Source organism: Eptesicus fuscus, chromosome 11 (assembly GCF_027574615.1).
Source record: "Eptesicus fuscus isolate TK198812 chromosome 11, DD_ASM_mEF_20220401, whole genome shotgun sequence".
NCBI classification, from domain to species: Eukaryota; Metazoa; Chordata; class Mammalia; order Chiroptera; family Vespertilionidae; genus Eptesicus; species Eptesicus fuscus.
In genome coordinates, this window is record NC_072483.1 from 54,984,511 (window position 1) to 55,003,516 (window position 19,006).

Genomic DNA, 19,006 nt, shown 5'->3' on the forward strand with positions numbered 1-19,006 from the left:
GATTATAGCAATTTTATAGATGAAGACACTCAGGCAACATGGACAAATCAATGGAGACAAAATAAAAAAAAAAAGCATAAATTCATTTTCTGACCACTGCTATAGAACTGACTCATTTTTTTCTACAAAACACTTCTCATTGGAAAGTTTAAAATTATATTTTTCAAACACAGTAACTGCAATATATTTACTTTCTATAAACAGAAAGCAAGCTTATAAAATATAATGTATAACCTTTTCAGTTCATTTTTACTTTTACTTATCTTTATATTTTCAATGAGCAATTTTGACATTTTGTCATATTCAATAGCATGAGCTGCAACCTAAGTAGATATTGTAAACACTTTAAAAATTAGGTCGATATGTACTTACTACATATGTTTATGTGCAAGGGAGAGGAAGGGGACCCCGGAGAAGCACAGAATGCACAGAATGTGCTGTCCAGGAGGGTAGCCTGCAGCCACATGCAGCTATTGAAGTTTAAATTATTTGATTTTACATAAAGTTAACATTTTAGTTCCTTGGTCACACTAGCCACACTTAAAGTTCTCAAAAGCCATTTGTGAGTAGCGGCTGCTCACTGGACACAGGAGAACACGAATATTTTCACCACTGCACAGAGTTCTTTGGGAGAGCTCTGTTCTAGAAGTTGATAATCTATAAATAAAATAAGCTATTCAAAGGCCTCACTTCACAATACAGGGTATTTTAGATATCTTTATACTGCCAGATTATTATTTTTTAAAAGATTAGTCACAAGTTACCTCAATTAAATTTTTATAAATGTATAAGTTTTGAAAAGATGTACTTTGTCAAAATTTATAATAGTACTAAAAACTGAAAGATGTTTTTCTGACTTCTGCCTTAGTATGTTAATTTTATATATTAAAAGGCATTTTCAGCTTTTCTACCAACATTGTATTTTACAATAACAAGAGTTAATCGGGTTGTAAACACTGTAATATGGTAATATGCTGATAGCATTGCTAATAAAGCCAGCACTAGTTATAAAACAAATTACTTTCTCCCCTAGGCTAAATGCAATTACAAGAGTTATTCCCTGTGGCTTATAATAATTAAATATTTTAACATTTTAATTAAATATTATAGCAGTTTTAGGAGAGTCTTTGAGTGCCTAAAAATAGATGCACTAAGACATTCATCCAAATGTTATCAAAATATGTTGTGGTTAGTCCTAATATTATCCTCAGGATTAATATTAATAACATTTATAATGACTTAATTATATCCTCAAATAATGTGACAAGATCATACAGTAATTTCAGTTTCAAGTATAATTTTAAAGGTTAATTCACAAATTTATTTCCTTCCAATGACAACAATCAAGTGAACCTAGAGTATGAATAGGTACACTATTATTAATATACTAGCAGCCCGTTTGCACGAAGATTCGTGCAATAGACCTTCATTCACCTGGCTGTCTGCACCAGTTTTCTGCTGGCACCGGGGACCCAGGCCTTAGCTGTGGCCACCACCTTCTGCCTTCTTTCAGGGTCAGGGCTTGGCCCCGGGTGGCGGCCTTGGGCTCGGCCGCACCCAGCATCCCTGCTACGGATTGCAGGAGCCGACCCCCAGTGGTTGCCTGCGATCCGTGCAGGCTCCCCGCTGGTGCCCAAGGCTGGGAAAGCTCGGCCGCACCCCAGTGTCCTTGCGACGGTTTCCTGGTGGGCGTGGCTGGTGGGTGTAGCGAAGGTACGGTCAATTTGCATATTACTCTATTATTAGGTAGGATACTAGAGGCCCGGTGCACGAAATTTGGCACTGGTAGGGTCCCTAGGCCTGGCCGGTAATTAGGGCCAATCAGGGCCTTTCTTTGTTCCACACAGCCCCCTGGTGGTCAGCGCACTGCTTAGCGAGTGATAGAACTCCCAGTCGGTCAAACTCCCGAAGGGACAACTTGCATATTAGCCTTTTATTATATAGGATTAACCCTTTGCACTCACTTGCTTTTTTCTCGATTCCTTTATTCTACTCAGGATTTAATTTTTTAAATACCCCAGATTTTACAAAGCACGGCAGTAGAATAAAAAACTGGAGTTTCTTTTCATAAAACTTATTTGGATTTTTTTATATTTCAAATTATTGATACATTCAATAACTGTCACACTCGACATCCGAGTGCAAAAGGTTAATAAACAAACTTTAAAAGGAAAAAATAATATTTTTAATTTGAAAAGAATAATTTAGTCTCAAAATTCCATATTATGTCATTTCAAGAATAAATCTATATTTTAGAACAAAGGTTAGTAAAATTTTTCTGTAAAAGGCAGATAGTAAATATTTAGGTTTTTGAGGCCATTCAGTTGGTCTCTATTGTAACTAGTCAGTTCTACTGTTATAAGGGCAAAAGAAGCCATACACAACCAAAGAATATGGCTGTATTCCAATAAAACTTTATAAAAATGGGCAATGGCCTAGGCCGTGGTTGGCAAATTCGTTAGTCAACAGAGCCAAATATCAACAGTACAATGATTGAAATTTCTTTTGAGAGCCGAATTTTTTAATCTTAAACTTCTTCTAACGCCACTTCTTCAAAATAGACTCACTCAGGCCGTGGTATTTTGTGGAAGAGCCACACTCAAAGGACCCAAGAGCCGCATGTGGCTTGTGAGCCACAGTTTGCTGACCACGGGCCTAGGCCACAGTCTGCCAATTCCTGTCACAGATCATATTTAAAGCCTTATTAAGACATACTCTCTCCCATTTTTTGGGGGGAGGCAAGCTAATTTTTGGAGGCCTTGCTTTGGCAAGACTGAAAAAAAAAAAAAAAGCCTTAAGACAAAGGACTTACAGCTAATGGTAACTTAGCTCAGATAATCAAGATCTTTTTAAAGAACTAGAAACCAAACAGTCTGTTAGACTCCAGCATATGTGCTGGGTCTAGCACATGTAAAGCAAGGTGTGAAAAACAAAACCACAAAGCCTTGGTTCAGGTTCCAAGAATCCATCTATAATACTATCAACAATAAATATACACTTGAGTGGCCAGATTATTATGATCTCTGAACGCATAATAATCTGGCCACTCAGTATATATCCTGTATAATAAAAGGCTAATATGCAAATTGTCCCCTAGACCAGGAGTTCAACCAGCAGGCCGGCCAGCCAACCACCCATGTCCCCTACCCCTGGCCAGGCTGGCCAGACCCCACCCATGCACGAATTCATGCACTGGGCCTCATATATATTTATTTATTTACACTGAGTGGCCAGATTATTATGCGTTCAGAGATCATAATAATCTGGCCACTCAGTGTATAAATAAAGTCTAGACGAACTGGGAGTAACATATACAAAAGCTCAATTAGAAAAAAGTAGCCAAGATAATTTATTTAGTCCAGTCTTTATTATCCTTAGCATTAGAGTTCTATGATACTTTGAACAGTGAGGTATGCTCAGTTATAAGACTATATAAGTCCTATGGGCTAAAGGGGGTCTAATATGTACTTTATAGATCTTAAATTCCTAACACTTTGCAGAGTGCCTGACATATAGTATATACTGAATACACTTTGTTGAATGAATGAAAAAACTGGTAAGATTCTCTATAATTAAATAAAGTAACATGTATGATGATCTTTATAATTTCTATATGAAAATAATGTTTTAGTACATAAAGCAGATAGACCAGGTAATTTATTAAAGAACAAACTTCCTATTGAATTTAAGCCACATTTTGATTTACAGGAAACCACTCAGAAATTTACATAAAGTGTAGTTATTCAGAGACCTCCTCCTTTTCCCACATCGTATTCACGCAACCAATTTAATTCACTAGGAGTAGCATATATGAAACACACCAGGACTCCTAAGTTTTGAGTTATTTTAAATTTTTTGAGTTATTTTACATTTTGATTTACTGTAAATTTGAGAAAAATCTAAATTTAAATAATAAAGATTTAATACTAAGTTATAATTTCAATTCATGAAACCTATTAATTGTACTAAACATTTTTATAAGCAATATATTTCCTAATAGAAAAAAAATTAACTTACTGTTTGGCTTTCAGGAAACTCCATTTTCAGCAATTTGTGAGCACATTCTTCAAAATCTAAACTGCAGAGATAAAATGCTCACAACAGTCAGGTTAAAAACTTGCAGCATAGTTAAATCGTAGTACTCTTACATATAGAAGAATCTTACCTTAATAATTGTCTTTAATACTTTTTATTATAATTTCATATTATATTGTACATATAAAAAAGATATAGCTCTTAACTCTACCAAGGCAGTACTGATAACATACTACAATATGGATAAATCTTAAATTATGCTAAGTGAGAAAGGTCAAACACAAAGGACCACATATAGTATGATTCCATTTATATAAAATGTCCTGAATAGGAAATCCATAGACAAAGGAAAGTAGACTTAAATTTTTATTACACTACTAAATTATTTCCACTTCTCTCTAATCCAAGTCAGGAAATGGTAGAAGATGCTCCAGAAGCCCAGCATGACATCTACTGCTTAATCACCATTTTTACAAGTTATCTTGATTCATACCCAAACCCAGGGCTTCTACATCCATATGTTTCACTTAAGAGAACTATCAAACTCAATGTGAACTTGATACAGAGCTAATGTTAATATATTTGGACTTTTGGTAGAATTTTCAAACCCTAATTCTTTTGATAACAGTGGTATCTGTATTTCTCAGCTTCTGTTACTTATAGTGTTTAATAAGTACAATCCTATATAATAAAAGGCTAAATATGAAAATTGACCCAATGGCAGAACCACTGCTCGCTATGACAAGCACTGACCACCATGGGGCAGACACTCAACGCAGAAGCTGCTCCCTGGTGGTCAGTGCGCTCCCACAGTGGGAGCACCGCTCAGCCAGAAGCTGGGTTCGTGGCTGGCAAGCGCAGCGGTGGTGGTGAGAGCTTCTCCTGCCTCCGCGGCAGCGCTAAGGATGTCTGCCTGACAGCTTAAGCCCAAAGGCTCCTCCCGGATTGCGAGAGGGTGCAGGCTGGCCTGAGGGACCCCCCCCTGAGGGCACGAATTTCGTGCACTGGGCCTCTAGTAGGATAATAAACCAAGATGACACAACGTAATAGAATTTTTTAAGAAAACTAAAGTGAAAATAATTTACTTTAGGAAAATTTATTTATCAGGAAAGAACTTTTATAACAGATAATATTAAACAACATTTAGCATTAAGGTTAAAATATTAAAGTACAGTTGACAAACTTTAATAACAGAAATACTAAAAAGTATTTACAAAGATGTGACATCTTTTCTAATATATTATTTCTAAAATATGCCTACCTATTTATCCAGTAAAGATATTCTATAATTTTCCCCTCACCTATTATATCAGACCACTTGCCCATATCAATAACAATGCTCCATTAGCCTAATTTTCTTTTCTTTTTTTATCCTCACCTGAGAATGTTTATCGATTTGAGTGAGAGAAGGAGAGAAACATTGATGTGAGAGAGAAACATCAATTCATATGTGCCCTGGCCAGGGATTGAACCCACAACCTAGGTATGTGCCCGGATAGGGAATTGAACCCGTAACTTTTTGGTGCATGAGACAACACTCCAACCAACTGAGCAACCCGGCCAGGGGTAGCCGAATGTTCAATGGTGGCATGAACTGGACATTTTGATTATTTGTGTCGAATAATAAGATTGTCTTTTTTTTTTTTTTTGCACTGAACAATTCTGTATATAATTTTCTATCAATATGCATGCCTTGAGGAAATATAATAATGAAAAAGAAGGGACAAATGGAATGGACACTAAGACCTTGATTCATGTTACTGAAAGGGTTCCCATAAAGAATTTAAATATAAATTCCCACTAATAATGTGTGTGTGTGTGTATGTATGTATATATGTATGTATATGTATACGTATATGTATATGTATATATATATTTCTCACTAAAATCATCATTAGTACTGAGTACTGTTGCTTTAATGAAATAAATCACTTCAGTTGTTTTAATGAGCGACAACATCACTTATTGGTGATATGTCTTATGACTAATATTTTTTATGTTTTACAATCCATTAAATGAATTTTCCAACCATATCCTTTAAATACCTTTCTATCAGTCTTTGTGTTTCCTAAAATCTGTATGAGCTTTTAAGTATACTAACCTTTGTCATATATAAATTATTGTGACTAGGCATTTAGAGGCTGAGAACTCTTAACAAACACCAACACATAAGGCAGTAGATACTGTGATTGATATCACTACACTATAGTGGCTGTCACTGTGTCTTAAAGCCTTAGATTTTAAGTCTTTTCTGTGATTCAGAGATTATTAATGTTAGGTCAACTTAAAAAAAGTTGCTTTTAAATAACCTTTCAGAGAGCTCCACTGTAACTCTTCAAAGTTAATGTTAACAGCAATATTAAAACAATAAATCTGTTGTTTATAACTTACTACTGTTGATTTTCTAAAAAAGTATATACAAATAAAAGGTCAAACTCCTAAAACAGTTATCTATAACAAAAATTCTCACCTTCCACTTTAATTCCGAATGAAAAAAATATTTAATAGTGTTTTTTTTTCCTTTCATGCAAAAGGCAAAGCAATAGGTAAGGATAAACGAAAAACTTTCTAACCAATGTTTGCTATTTAACTTTTCTTTTTAGAAGATGAATCTAAGCCAAAAAGTTTTCAGACAGAATAAAAACAAGATGACTCCTACTTATGAATCATTATTGCTATTACATCATACTAAATGGAAATATACACAACCTAGTAACAAAGCAAAATAGAGAAAAAATTCCTCCTCCAGAGTAAAATGTAAACACTGCCCACTAAATCAATAGATTGATGCACAAACAAAACAACAGATGTACTAAACATTTTACATTTTCATTTACTTTTCTTCAAAACTAAACTCACAGCCTTCAAAGGGAATAGGTTTTGTTTTCATGACATAGTAATTCTTACTTAACACTGATCCAAAGGGTCCTAAAAACCTTCCTAAACCTAATTCCTATTTCTATACATTTCTATGTGCACAACAAAACCAGTGTCCAAGAGTTAACATAACAGTGCTTCTCTCCTTAGAACCGGAATTAGAAAACAAACAGAAAAATATAAAATATTAAATTTCCACTACACAATTAATACTGTGCTAGTTCTATAATATATAGCTGTTTTCAGGTTTTTATTAGTGATATCAAACTATAAGAAACAACATAACTAGCCTGGCTGGTGTGGCTAAGTGATTGGGCATCGACCTATGAACCAGGATGTCACGGTTCAATTCTAGTGGGGGCACATGCCTGCATTTCAGGCTTGATCCCCAGTGTGGGGTGTGCAGGAGGCAGCCAATCAGTTATTCTCTCTCATCATTGATGTTTCTATCTCACCCCTTCTCCCTTCCTTTCTGAAATCAATAAAAATATATTTTAAAAAAAGGAAATGACATAACTAAAACAAACAAATAAAAACCCATTTAATTCTGTAACACAGTTAGATCTTCCAAATAAATAAAGATAATTTGCTTTTGAAGCAAAGAACCAAGAGTATGGACCTATTAATTTGGGCTTGGGATAGAGTTTGAGAATCACTAACATAGTATCAAGTTTTCTGTCATCAGTTTCTAAAAATCCCATCTCCTTGTTCATTTGCTATCAAAAATAAGAATCAACTGAGGTACAGTTATCTTACCTTGACTGAATAGCAAGATAAATTGTACGACGAAATGAGACTAGATTAATTTCTGTTTTGTCATGAATAGTCACCTTTTGTCCTGAAAGAAACAAGAAAATTATGCAAATATGCAAATAAATGTGAAGAACTGAAAATGTATTTCTGTATAATAACTTTCTAAATACATTTAGAATCTATGAGTTTAATAATAACAATATTTTTTCTACAGTATAAATTAGTATTTGTAGAATTCAAAGTAACTATTTCAAGTCTATTATCATATCTTAAAATACTTTAGTAAGTTTTGTTAGCTCAAAGTTCAGAACCAAGCCAGAAAAGCTACTTTTGTTTCTGTGTCACTTGCTCATTTAGACACTATAAAAGGTTGCACCTATAATATTGCTTAGTAAAATATTTCTAGAGCTCTAAAAAGTCTTCATAATTTGGAAGAATTATAACTTATGGGTAGAAGTACAATTTAAGAGAATAAAAGACTAATATGTAAATCGACCAAATGGAGTAATGACCAGTCACTATGACACACACTGACCACCAGGGGGCAGACACTCAAGGCAGGAGCTGCCCCCTAGTGGTCAATGCACTCCCACAGGGGGAGCGCTGCTCAGCCAGAACCTGGGCTCAAGGCTGGCGAGCACAGCAGCAGTGGTGGGAGCCTCTTCCGCCTCCAGGGCAGCACTAAGGATGTCCGACTGACGGCTTAGTAGGACATCCCCTGAGGGTTCATGGACTGTGAGAGGGTGCAGGCCAGGCTGAGGGACCGTCTCCCTCCACCCCCCAAGTGCATGACTTTCATGCACCGGGCCTCTAGTTTTAACCTAAAACACAGAAATTTTGAAGTAAAATATAGTACATGGATAGCAAGATGTTTTAAACAAAGAAGACAATAGAACAAAATTAAACTTATTTTTATAAAAAAACAGTTACACTTTAAGACAGAACTGAAATATGTTATGCCTTAAAAGGGAAAGAGATACTTTTACCATTTTCAAATATGTAATACAAGTAAATAATGACCAGTGTAGGCATGTTCTGAAGTTTTAACTGAGACTCAACCAAAGTAGTGAGCTAATTTTTCTGTGAAATATAATGTAATCAAAGCTGAAGAGGAAGAATAACATGCCTATTTTTGTAAAAATGTAGATTTTGGCCTCCCAACTTTATTTTGTCAAAATGAACAGCAAATATGGAGTCATTCTCATCTGTCATATTAATGCTAGGGTTACATAAATCATATGCACTCAACCTGAATGTACCTTATTCATAGTTTATAATCAAAGACAGAAAATGTCAAATTAAAATTAAGCTGATGTTAAAAATGAATTTCCTTGTTTAGTACTTGTAGAGTAAGTTTTTTTACCCTTGGCAATACTGACATTTTGAGCTGGGTAATACTTTGTTGAAAGAGGGGCAGTTTGTGACTTGTAGGATGTTTAACAGCATTCTTAGCCTTTACCCAGTAGATGCCAGTAACAAGACCCTCCCAACTCAAACACACTGGGAACCACTGTTTCAGAGAATTACATTAGAATTAATTCAACTTCAGAGTATTTTACAGTACCATTTAAGTAAGCTATACTTTTACCTTCTTCGTCTTCTTCTCCCTCTTCCTCCTCTTCTTCCTCCTCCTCTTCACTACTTCCAGCATCTTGATCTGTGTTTGAGTCACTATCTCCTTCATCAAGAATTTCTAAAAGACCAAAGTAAATTTAGGAAAATATTAACAAGGAAGTGATACCCATGCAGTTCATTCTTCAAAGATAATTCTCAGAAATCTGTAATGGTGTGACAGTTTATCAACCAATACAGATAATCACAGAGGCCTCCTGTTATTGCCTGGTGGTCAGAGAACATTATAACTAATTTGACTAGAAAGAGCCATGTGTCATTCTTCTGACAGACAGAAAGTGACCATGAAACAAGGGGGGATGAAAAAGAAAAAGCAGATTAAAGTTTCCAAAAGAGCAAGAGCATACTGGAGTCAAAATATTCCTAGTTCATCATCAGAAAGAAGACAGTCTATTACAAAAAGCTAATCCTTGATATAGAAAACAAGAATTTAAACTAAGAATCTTTTATGAAAGACAAAAAAAGGAGAGAGAAGAAACCATTGGTTAATTTAGCATTCATTTTAAATAAACACCAATGAGATTTTTATTAAAATGTATACCTATTAAATAGAACATAACACTCAATCCAAAGACTTTCTATATATAAAACAAAAGCCAAAGTTTAAAAAGCCTTTAGGAAAACTGGTAAGATGAGCACTTCATTGGGTTATCACCTCTTAAAATACAACTCACACTCAGAACTGGGTGAAAAGTGATGTAAACAAGAGACTATATAAAACAAGTAACAAAAACTAAAATTATATTTTGTTCAATCAGGTGTGTGCTCTATTAGTCTGGTAAAAGATTTTACAAACCTGGCCAACATTTCATTTTCTTCATTTCTATTATGATCAGAGAATTTTTAATAAAATGTTTTGGGGCCAATTCATTTTTAGGAAACTTTTAATATCTTTCTATTTACTAAGCAGTATATATAACTCAGGAGCCACATATAATATTGAATGTTAGTAGAGAATGTCATGCTATCAGGAATAAATCATTTTATAAGCAGGGAGACTTGTCTTTCAGACCTTAGCCAATGAACAAATATCCTCAAGAATATTTCTAACAAATGTCAGAAATAAACTGAAGTGTATAGTTTATTATTATATAATATGGTTTTAGACAGACTTTTAAAAGAGGAAACTATTTAGTATTCAATAGAAGGAAGACAGGCACTCCTGCTGTTTTCCCAAATGCTGCAAGACCTAAAACACAAGTACACCTGAGTCACTCTAAGGTGCTAATTACTAAAGCTGTGCCCACTTCCTGCTGTGACCATTTTTTTATGCCAGCTCTAGAAGGATATTTTATGAAAGAATGAAGGTCAAATGAATTGTCTAGTCGTTTACATCATCCTCTTCTCATCTGTTCACTTTAGAATCTACTTACTGAAAGCACTTAGGCAATGGCAATTAGATTTCATTAACTGGATAAAGCAGTGGTTTCTAAGTATAGTCTGTAAGTCTTGGGGGTGGGGGGTGCAGGATAGGGGTGGGGAATCACTGACAACTGTCAGGTGGTCTGTGAGGTTAAAACTATTTTCATAAAATTACTAAGACATCATCCGCCTTTCACTGTGCTGACATCTGCAATGATGGCCCAAAGCAACAGGGGTTAAAACTGCTGCAACCTGAGCACAAATCAAAGCATCCAACTGCACGAGCAGTGGTGTTCTTTGCTGTTGCCACACTCTTGTAGTGGGGGAAAGCCCGTTTCTCTTAACAATGTCCCTGACGAAGAAGTAGAATATTATCGATTTTATTAAATTTCAGCCCTTGGTAGGTCTTTATAATAATCTGAGTAACAAAACATGAAGTTCAAATACAGGACTGCTGTTAAAGACAGATGTAAGATGATGGTTATCTCAAGGAAAAGCACTTATGCAATCATTTGAGCTTTAAGATGAATCAGCTTTTTTCATTTTTACTTCAAAGAATGGCTCACAACCTATAGTTCTCCTCCTAGGTGCTTTCAGAGCAGTGAATACTTTTCAGGTAAAATCACAATTCAGGAAAATAAATCTATAAAGTTATCATGTAATTATAATATTTAAGTGTGTAATATAATAATGATATAAACATAATTACATAAGTAGCCCTGAGTATTAGCATTAGGAAATAAATGAATAGAAATGTGAAACAAAATAGTATTATTGTCTAAATACTAGTTCTGTGACAATACAAAGCACTGTATTTATCTTCACACAAACAGGGAACATTTACTCTTTCATCAAATAAGTAACATCTTCCAGGTCACTTAGCTAGTAATGGCAGACAAAATACAAACCAAATTCTATCCAAAGTATATGCTTACAATATGTTAATGGTGTACAAATAATAATTATCTATTTATTAAGCACTGATATTTAGCACTGTGATTGATGTTATCAGAAGGCTATCAACCTGCTTTCAAGAAATAATAAAATATAGCACTTAATTGAATAATAAATTGCATGTCATTTAAAGTAGTAATTCTTAGGTGGTAGTGAAGTCAAATAAAGTGTACTAGTAATACATGAATATTCTTAAGAGGGATAAAACTTAAAGAGTCACACAATTGAAATACAGGGTGAGAGAAAAAATTATGTAAATAATTTAGAATGAAATAGTACATTGGACAAGCATTAAACAGAAAAATAATTGCATACAAAAACAATGAAGAATATGGCTTCAATAAAAGTAGAGATTTAATTAGGTGCGGTCAGTGATCTATATATATCTTTCTATCAGTATTATATAACTGCAAAAACTGCTTCAACTTATCCAAAATAAAATCATTTAATAACATTCTACGTACCCTTCTTAATAGCTTTGTACTTCTCTTCATTCTCCATAAAATTAGGATCCATCTTGAAAACATCTTAAAAAAATAAATTAAAAGTTTAAGTAAGTTTTTATTTCCTGTGCTTACATTTGTTGGTGTCCCACTTCCCAACCATCACCCCCTGACTTACTAAGAACATCTTCTGGATTATAGTCATCTTCCAGAGGAAGCATATGGGTGAACTGATCATCTTCTTCCACTAAGTCAAGTCCTTCTAGAATAACAGGGTGGTCCTTGAACCCATCTTTCCTTACAGCAAACATCACTTCAATCATATACTGCACTCTTTTATCAATTTCAGATTCATGGAGAATGTTTCGAAGGCGTTCAAATATAGCTAAGGTTAAGCAGAAAGAAAAGACAATAAAATGAGCAATAAATATTATAATACTCAAACAAAAGCTCGATATCAAAACAAGGATATACACTACCATTGATTCCTCTTGGTGACACCTGTGTTAATTTGAGGCCACATTCCTTGAGAAAACCAATAGCTACTTCAACACTATCATCTGTTGGTCTTTCCAGGAGCAAAGTGAGCATCTCTAAGCATAAAACTTCATGTGCCTTAAATAGAATAAAGACATATGGAATAGAGAAAATGCTTTTACATATATAAGCCTAGTATTGACAGTAATTTTAAAAGTTACTAAATCTGTTTTTTGCAGTGGTAATATTGTATATATGATTAGCAAAGTTTTATAATGTATATAAAAATACTGCATATATGAAATACAATTATTCTTTTGCTTTCATTATGCATCTGTTAAGAATTCCCAAATGATTATTACAAAAATCCTAGTGTATTGCACTGAATAAAACTATTTAACTTATCTCCAGGAGAAATATTCTTATACATTATATATAAAAATACAATATATATTATCTACAGGAAATACAATAATTAACCTCAAAATATAAGTTATAAACCTTTAACCTGAGATATTTTCATAGTCACTATATTAAGAATAGTGATTCTCTATAACCACAAATATTTATATCCATTGTCCAATTCATTTTATCAGCAACTATTAGACAGAAAATAATTCTTAAATTACATACATAATTATTTTACCAGAAAATATCTTAGTTTCTGGTATGAAATTATAGTTTTAAATATATCCTTTATTTTTTAAACTAAATCAAACTACTTACACTGGCCATATTAAAAAATTAACACTTATAAACAATGACAGGTAGAGTAGAAATAAAATTCTATTGGGAAGCTTTGCTGTGAAAATCAACTAGAAATGTTCAAAAACACTATACATAAGCCTTTCTGAAGTCAGATACTTATTTAAGATGGGGAGGGAAGTCTAAATTTCAACTCAAGACATTATTTTTTTTTTTGCATTGAGCACAAGATAAAAAATACATACTAATTTTTTTGGGAAGGGGCAAACAGTCTTATAAATTACAAGAAAATATCACCCTGTACCACAGTTGGGAAGAACTAAAATATTTATCATTTTAACTGTTTTTGACAATGCCAAAGTATCTCTAATATAAAGTAAGATATACATTATAAAACTGAAACATACAGCTGTGCTGACATAGACATGTGAAGTTTTTATAATCTTAAACAGCATGTTATTATTGTTATAATATAGCTAATTAGATTACAATCTAAAAGGTTTTGAAGAGTAAACACACAAGAATTTCACATAGGAATTAAAATAATATTTATGTAACAGAAATAAGATAAAAGTGTGATTTTAAAATTGTTCTTATAGATATTATTAAACATAATACATATTGAAAAAAATCTTTGAATGTGAACCAGAACAATTTTACTATCTCCTTCAAGTTGAAACAGAATCAAAACTCTCAAATAGTGATTGAATACAAAATAAACACAAAACTGAATAGATAACATTATTTGTATTTAAAATTACTTAATCTACTATCCTATATAATAAAAGCCTATTATGCAAATTGTCCCCTATGAGGGTCGTTTGACCAGGAGTTTGACTGAAAGACCAGGAGTTCGACTGCTTGCTATGACATGTGCTGACCAGGGGGCAGCGCAAAACATGGCAGGCGTAGACGATGCGGCACTGGCAGCGGGCGGCAGTGGAGGTGCTTGCCGGCCCCAATGGGCCCTGATGAGAACGGGACTGTGGCAGAATGGTGGAGCAGGCAAGCAGGTGGTACCAGGCCAAAGGCGGTGCAAGCAGGGGCCTGATCGCCCCGCAGACAGCGACAGGTGGGGGGGGAGGGGGGCGGGCTCGGCCCCAATAGATCGTCCCGCAGGCCAGATGGTGGAGCAGGTGAGGGGGCGGCACCAGGCCAAGGCGGGATGCCAGGTGGGGCTGCAGGGCTGGGGACACGAGCTGGGGCCCGGTCTCTGCAGGCCACCCGGAGGGACACCACCAGTGCACGAATTCATGCACCGGGCATCTAGTATTTTATAAACTGATTCTATAAATATATGATTATATATACTATATATACTAGTTGCAGGGATCAGGAATTTTTATTATCAGATTCTCATGAACACCACACCCAGGGGAAAAGAGTGGAGGAGATACCAACTTTATTGCTTTATAAAAACAAATCCAATTACTTTATCTGAAAAACTGACTTGTAGTTAAGTGACTGACCATGAACAAAATTAAGAGATCAATTTGATAAAACAATGTCTAGTTATTCTTTATATTAAATAATATTAAAGGCATTTATTATAGTTTTAACATTAAAATATTATCCAAGATACTTTTCCAAAGACTATAAAATTAAAACGAAAACAGAGATATGTTATTGAAGTGCATCAAGTCTGTGTGGTCTAATGTCACTAAAAGGTACCAAGTTTTAAAGATAATTACTTACCACATTTTGGTTAATAAGATGTGCCACAAATTTTGAAGCAGTCAGACAAAGTTGCTGCAAAGTGAAGGTAGAGAAGAAGTTAATCTATAAACTAAAACCAATTATCATTTATCTATAGAATCTACAGCTTACACACTCTTTAAAATATGTAATACACAGGATAATTTTTATATCAAAGTTAAAGGATAAGAACTAATAGATGTGAAAGAGTGCCATTTCTGGCAAAATAGTTAAAATTTCTGTGGCTCATCATTAGTAGCCAGAGATATTTAATAGAACTAAAAAAAGTTCTCATGAAATATGCAGTTTTAAAAAAGAATTCCTATATAGAAATCAACATTGCTCACTATTGTTGATACTGATTTATTAATCTGTCCGTATGTGGCAGTCTACTTACAAGCCCATCATATATACCTTATCATTTCTTCGATAGCCTTTCCGAAAATTAAGAATTAACCTCTTGAGGATTAATTCTCCGATTTGTGGAAATTTTGAGTTAATAATAGCCACTAATGCTGCATAAACATGGGTGAAGATTGGAGAAGCACTCTGTGCTTGCAAAACCGATCTGGACAGCAGGCCTCTGTTTAAAAAAAAAAAAAAGCATCAACAATAATCACCAATTTGATTACAAGAATAAAAAACTCATTTGAAATCCAGTAATATTACTCCTCTGTAAATAATCACAAATGCTAAATCAGGATTAAATTCGTATCACTTTATCTAGGAGAAAAGTTTGTCTTTCTAACAAAAACTGCTTTTGAGAAAATAAACTTTGTGCTTTCATAAAACAGATTTTACTATAATTTTTTCATCAAAAAATTTTCTCTCAAAATATAATTCCTCTTTTCCAATTTCTGTTTGTTATATCTAATTATAAATTTGAGTTTTTTTAAACTTCTTAGAAGTAATTAAACATTTGCAAAATAGTGTAAGAAAAAAGGACCTGCTTCAAAAGTACTAAACTTAAACAAAATAAGATTTCCACTACTTGACCATTATGTTATATAAAATTATGTGATTAAAGACAAATTTGGGTATTTCCCATCATTAAGCCTATTTTCAGTAAATTAAAAATGAAGATGTGGAAGTAATGCAAGAATAATGCTAAAACAATTACAGAAATATAAAAGGGTCTACGTTAACTCATTTTTAAAATAAGCATGTTTCTATATGCATTTGACAAGGAGAAAGATGCAAAGTGGGCTGAATAGTTATTTTTAGCAATATAATGACAATTATTAGACTGCCAAAAGGCAGGAAAACATTGTCTTAATAGTTATCAGGTTAAGGTATGACAATTAAATCATTAGAGTAGAAAATGAGAAGAGAACTCGGCTAATAAATGGTAAGATCTTAAGCATGCAACGTAAGTTCTCAGAAAATGAAAGAGCACTACCTACTTCTGAGAACAGTGGCTACTTAGGTCACCTTTCTTTATCCTCAGAACATGCTACACCTTAGTTTATATCCCCAATGTTGTTTGGAAAGGAATCAGGGTCATGTGAAAATAGACTTCAGATTTAAATAATAAATAGAATGAATATAGGATATCTGTTTCCTGACCCTTTTCAACATCACCCACTACTTAAAACCGCACAGAAAATGCTGTCATTCTCTTCTGCTTTTCTAAAATTTATTACTGATCTTCCTCACTTCTTTCACATTCTCACTTTGCTTTCATTAGAAATTAAACTGGTTTGAAGATATTCACTATTCTTCATGAGTTTAAGTTATTAGAAGTATTCAGTACATAAATGTCGGCAAAAACCATTATGTCACATCAAAGCTTCTTAAAAGCAAAAACTTCATACAATCTCTAATTGTTAAGTACAGGTTATTTATTAATAGTTACAATTTTACAAAACTGCATTTTAAATATTCTCAATTACCTTTGAAATAAGGTAGCATAATAAATCGATTATGGTTCATGTAGGTTATGTTCCTTTGAAAAACCACTATGAAATACTACAAATAGATGCTTACCTCCCTCTAACTATGTTTTCTTGAAGGAGTTCTTGAATAATAATACCTATGTTAGAAATGTTGACTTTGTTGATAAGACCATTAATTGACTTCTTTAGGGCTTCCCAGCTCATCCTCTGGTATGCTAAGCTAAAAAGAATAGATTTTAATAAAGATTAAAACTCCAGCACAATCACAATAACAAGAGGTTATTTGAACATAAAAAAATACTTAGTGCCTTTATTTTTAACATTATTTTCATAAAATGACCCCAAATGCAGTAAAATATTACTAAATAAACAAAGATTATATCCTAAGCTATTTAATTTTTATGTACATATACTGCTTCCCTTTAATAACATACGGTTATTAAGGACACATAAGGATAATCTTGTTCTTGAGTCCATGTATATTGCAATTTACAACATTTAATTCATTAGTCAGATTCAATACATGCTTATTTTACATTATAACACTTTATTCAAACTTGTCTTTAAATATTTCTTAGATGAAAGCTATTATTTATTTTAAATGATAATCTGAAATACCCACATATAAACCATAAAAAGGAAAGTTTTATTATGTTCCATCTAGTAAAAGCATGAGAAAACAAAATTGTTTTAAACTATCCTATATAATAAAACCCCAGCGACCTAACAGTGGAATGACCAGAATGACCAGTCAACCAGTCGCTATAATGTGCACTGACCACCAGGGGGCAGACACTCAATGCAGGAGCTGCCCCCTGGTGGTCAGTGCGCTACCACAGTGGGAGCGCCACTTGGCTGACCGGGATGAGTGGCTGCTCCCGCAGCGGGAACAGCAGCTCAGAGTGCAGGTCCACAGCCACTCGACTGAGTGGCACTCCTACAGCTGGCCAATCCCTGCAGGCCACGCCCCCCACCAGTGCACAATTCCGTGAACCAGGCCTCTAGTAAATAAATAATTATAGGAAAAAGTAAAGTCATATGAAATCGTGGGCTGAAAGACTGTTATAAATATTTTAAAGAACATCTCTACATTCATGAAATAATCCCACAGCTATAACAGCTGAATGCCAGATAGCTATACTCTTTTTTAACTAAAATCGTAGGTAAATTTTTTAGCCTTAAAAGTTTCTTTGGTTGAACGTGATACTGTCTAAAATCTTTTAAAGCTTTAAGATTCTATGGTTTTTATAATTATTTCTTTGTGGAATGTCATTTCAGATGCAGTTTTAATTTTTTTTCTTACATATAAATTTTTGAGGAAGCTGATAGACTTCTTGGGATAATATTTACAAATGTATAGGATTATAAAGGATAGCAATCTGAAATACAGTTTTTAAAACATGAAAAGAGCCCTGACTGCTTTGGCTCAGTGGATAGAGTGTCGGCCTGCGGACTGAAGGGTCCCAGGTTTGATTCCAGTCAAGGGCATGTACCATGGTTGCGGGCACATCCCCAGCAGGGGATGAGCAGGAGGCAGATGATCGATGTTTCTCATCGATGTTTCTAACTCTCTATCCCCTTCCCTTCCTTTCTGTAAAAATATCAATAAAATATATTTAAAAAAAACATGAAAAGAACAAAAGTTTGATATAGTACTCTCTGTGCTTCTTAACACATTAAATAATAAGAACTGGTAGTAGGCCTAATAACTTCTTTAATTTCCAAATACCATGGCCATAAAGAATTATTATGGGATATTTGCAACAAATAGTCTATTAATACTATGGTCTGTTGCCTACATTCCCATAGGAAAATATGATAAATTTTAGTTAGAAATTAGTAAAAATAAAGATGTATTTCCCCCCATTTATGTTCATGAATTGCCTGAATTCTATTCATGGATCTCTTGAAGGTGTGTAGATTAAGATTCCCTATTCTGGAGTGACTAGAGGACCAATGCACGAAATTCGTGCAAGAGTAGGCCTTCATTCCCCTGGCTGTTGGCACCGGCTTCCCTCTGGCACCCGGACCTGGGCTTCCCTCGCAGCCCCAGCTTCATCTGGAAGGACGTCCGGTCTAATTAGCATATTGTGCTTTTATTATTACAGATTATTATAGTTATTAAGGAAGGGCGGGGAGAGTATTTTATTACTGATACTGTCCTCAGCAAACACTGAG

At 34.1% G+C, this 19,006-nt stretch overlaps 1 protein-coding gene across 1 annotated transcript in view; it reads right to left on the minus strand.

Annotated features, from left to right (window-relative positions):
• The window catches only part of CWC22 (CWC22 spliceosome associated protein homolog), a 50,128-nt gene that overhangs the window by 10,338 nt on the left and 20,784 nt on the right, over positions 1-19,006 (minus strand). The window contains exons 6-14 of the mRNA XM_008138504.3: positions 16,920-17,048; positions 15,348-15,516; positions 14,934-14,987; positions 12,536-12,671; positions 12,235-12,441; positions 12,078-12,140; positions 9,254-9,358; positions 7,669-7,750; positions 4,018-4,078 (exon numbers count right to left, since the gene is read on the minus strand). Of these exons, the coding sequence (XP_008136726.2) occupies positions 4,018-4,078; positions 7,669-7,750; positions 9,254-9,358; positions 12,078-12,140; positions 12,235-12,441; positions 12,536-12,671; positions 14,934-14,987; positions 15,348-15,516; positions 16,920-17,048 (1,006 nt within the window). The remainder of the gene's footprint in view (positions 1-4,017; positions 4,079-7,668; positions 7,751-9,253; positions 9,359-12,077; positions 12,141-12,234; positions 12,442-12,535; positions 12,672-14,933; positions 14,988-15,347; positions 15,517-16,919; positions 17,049-19,006) is intronic.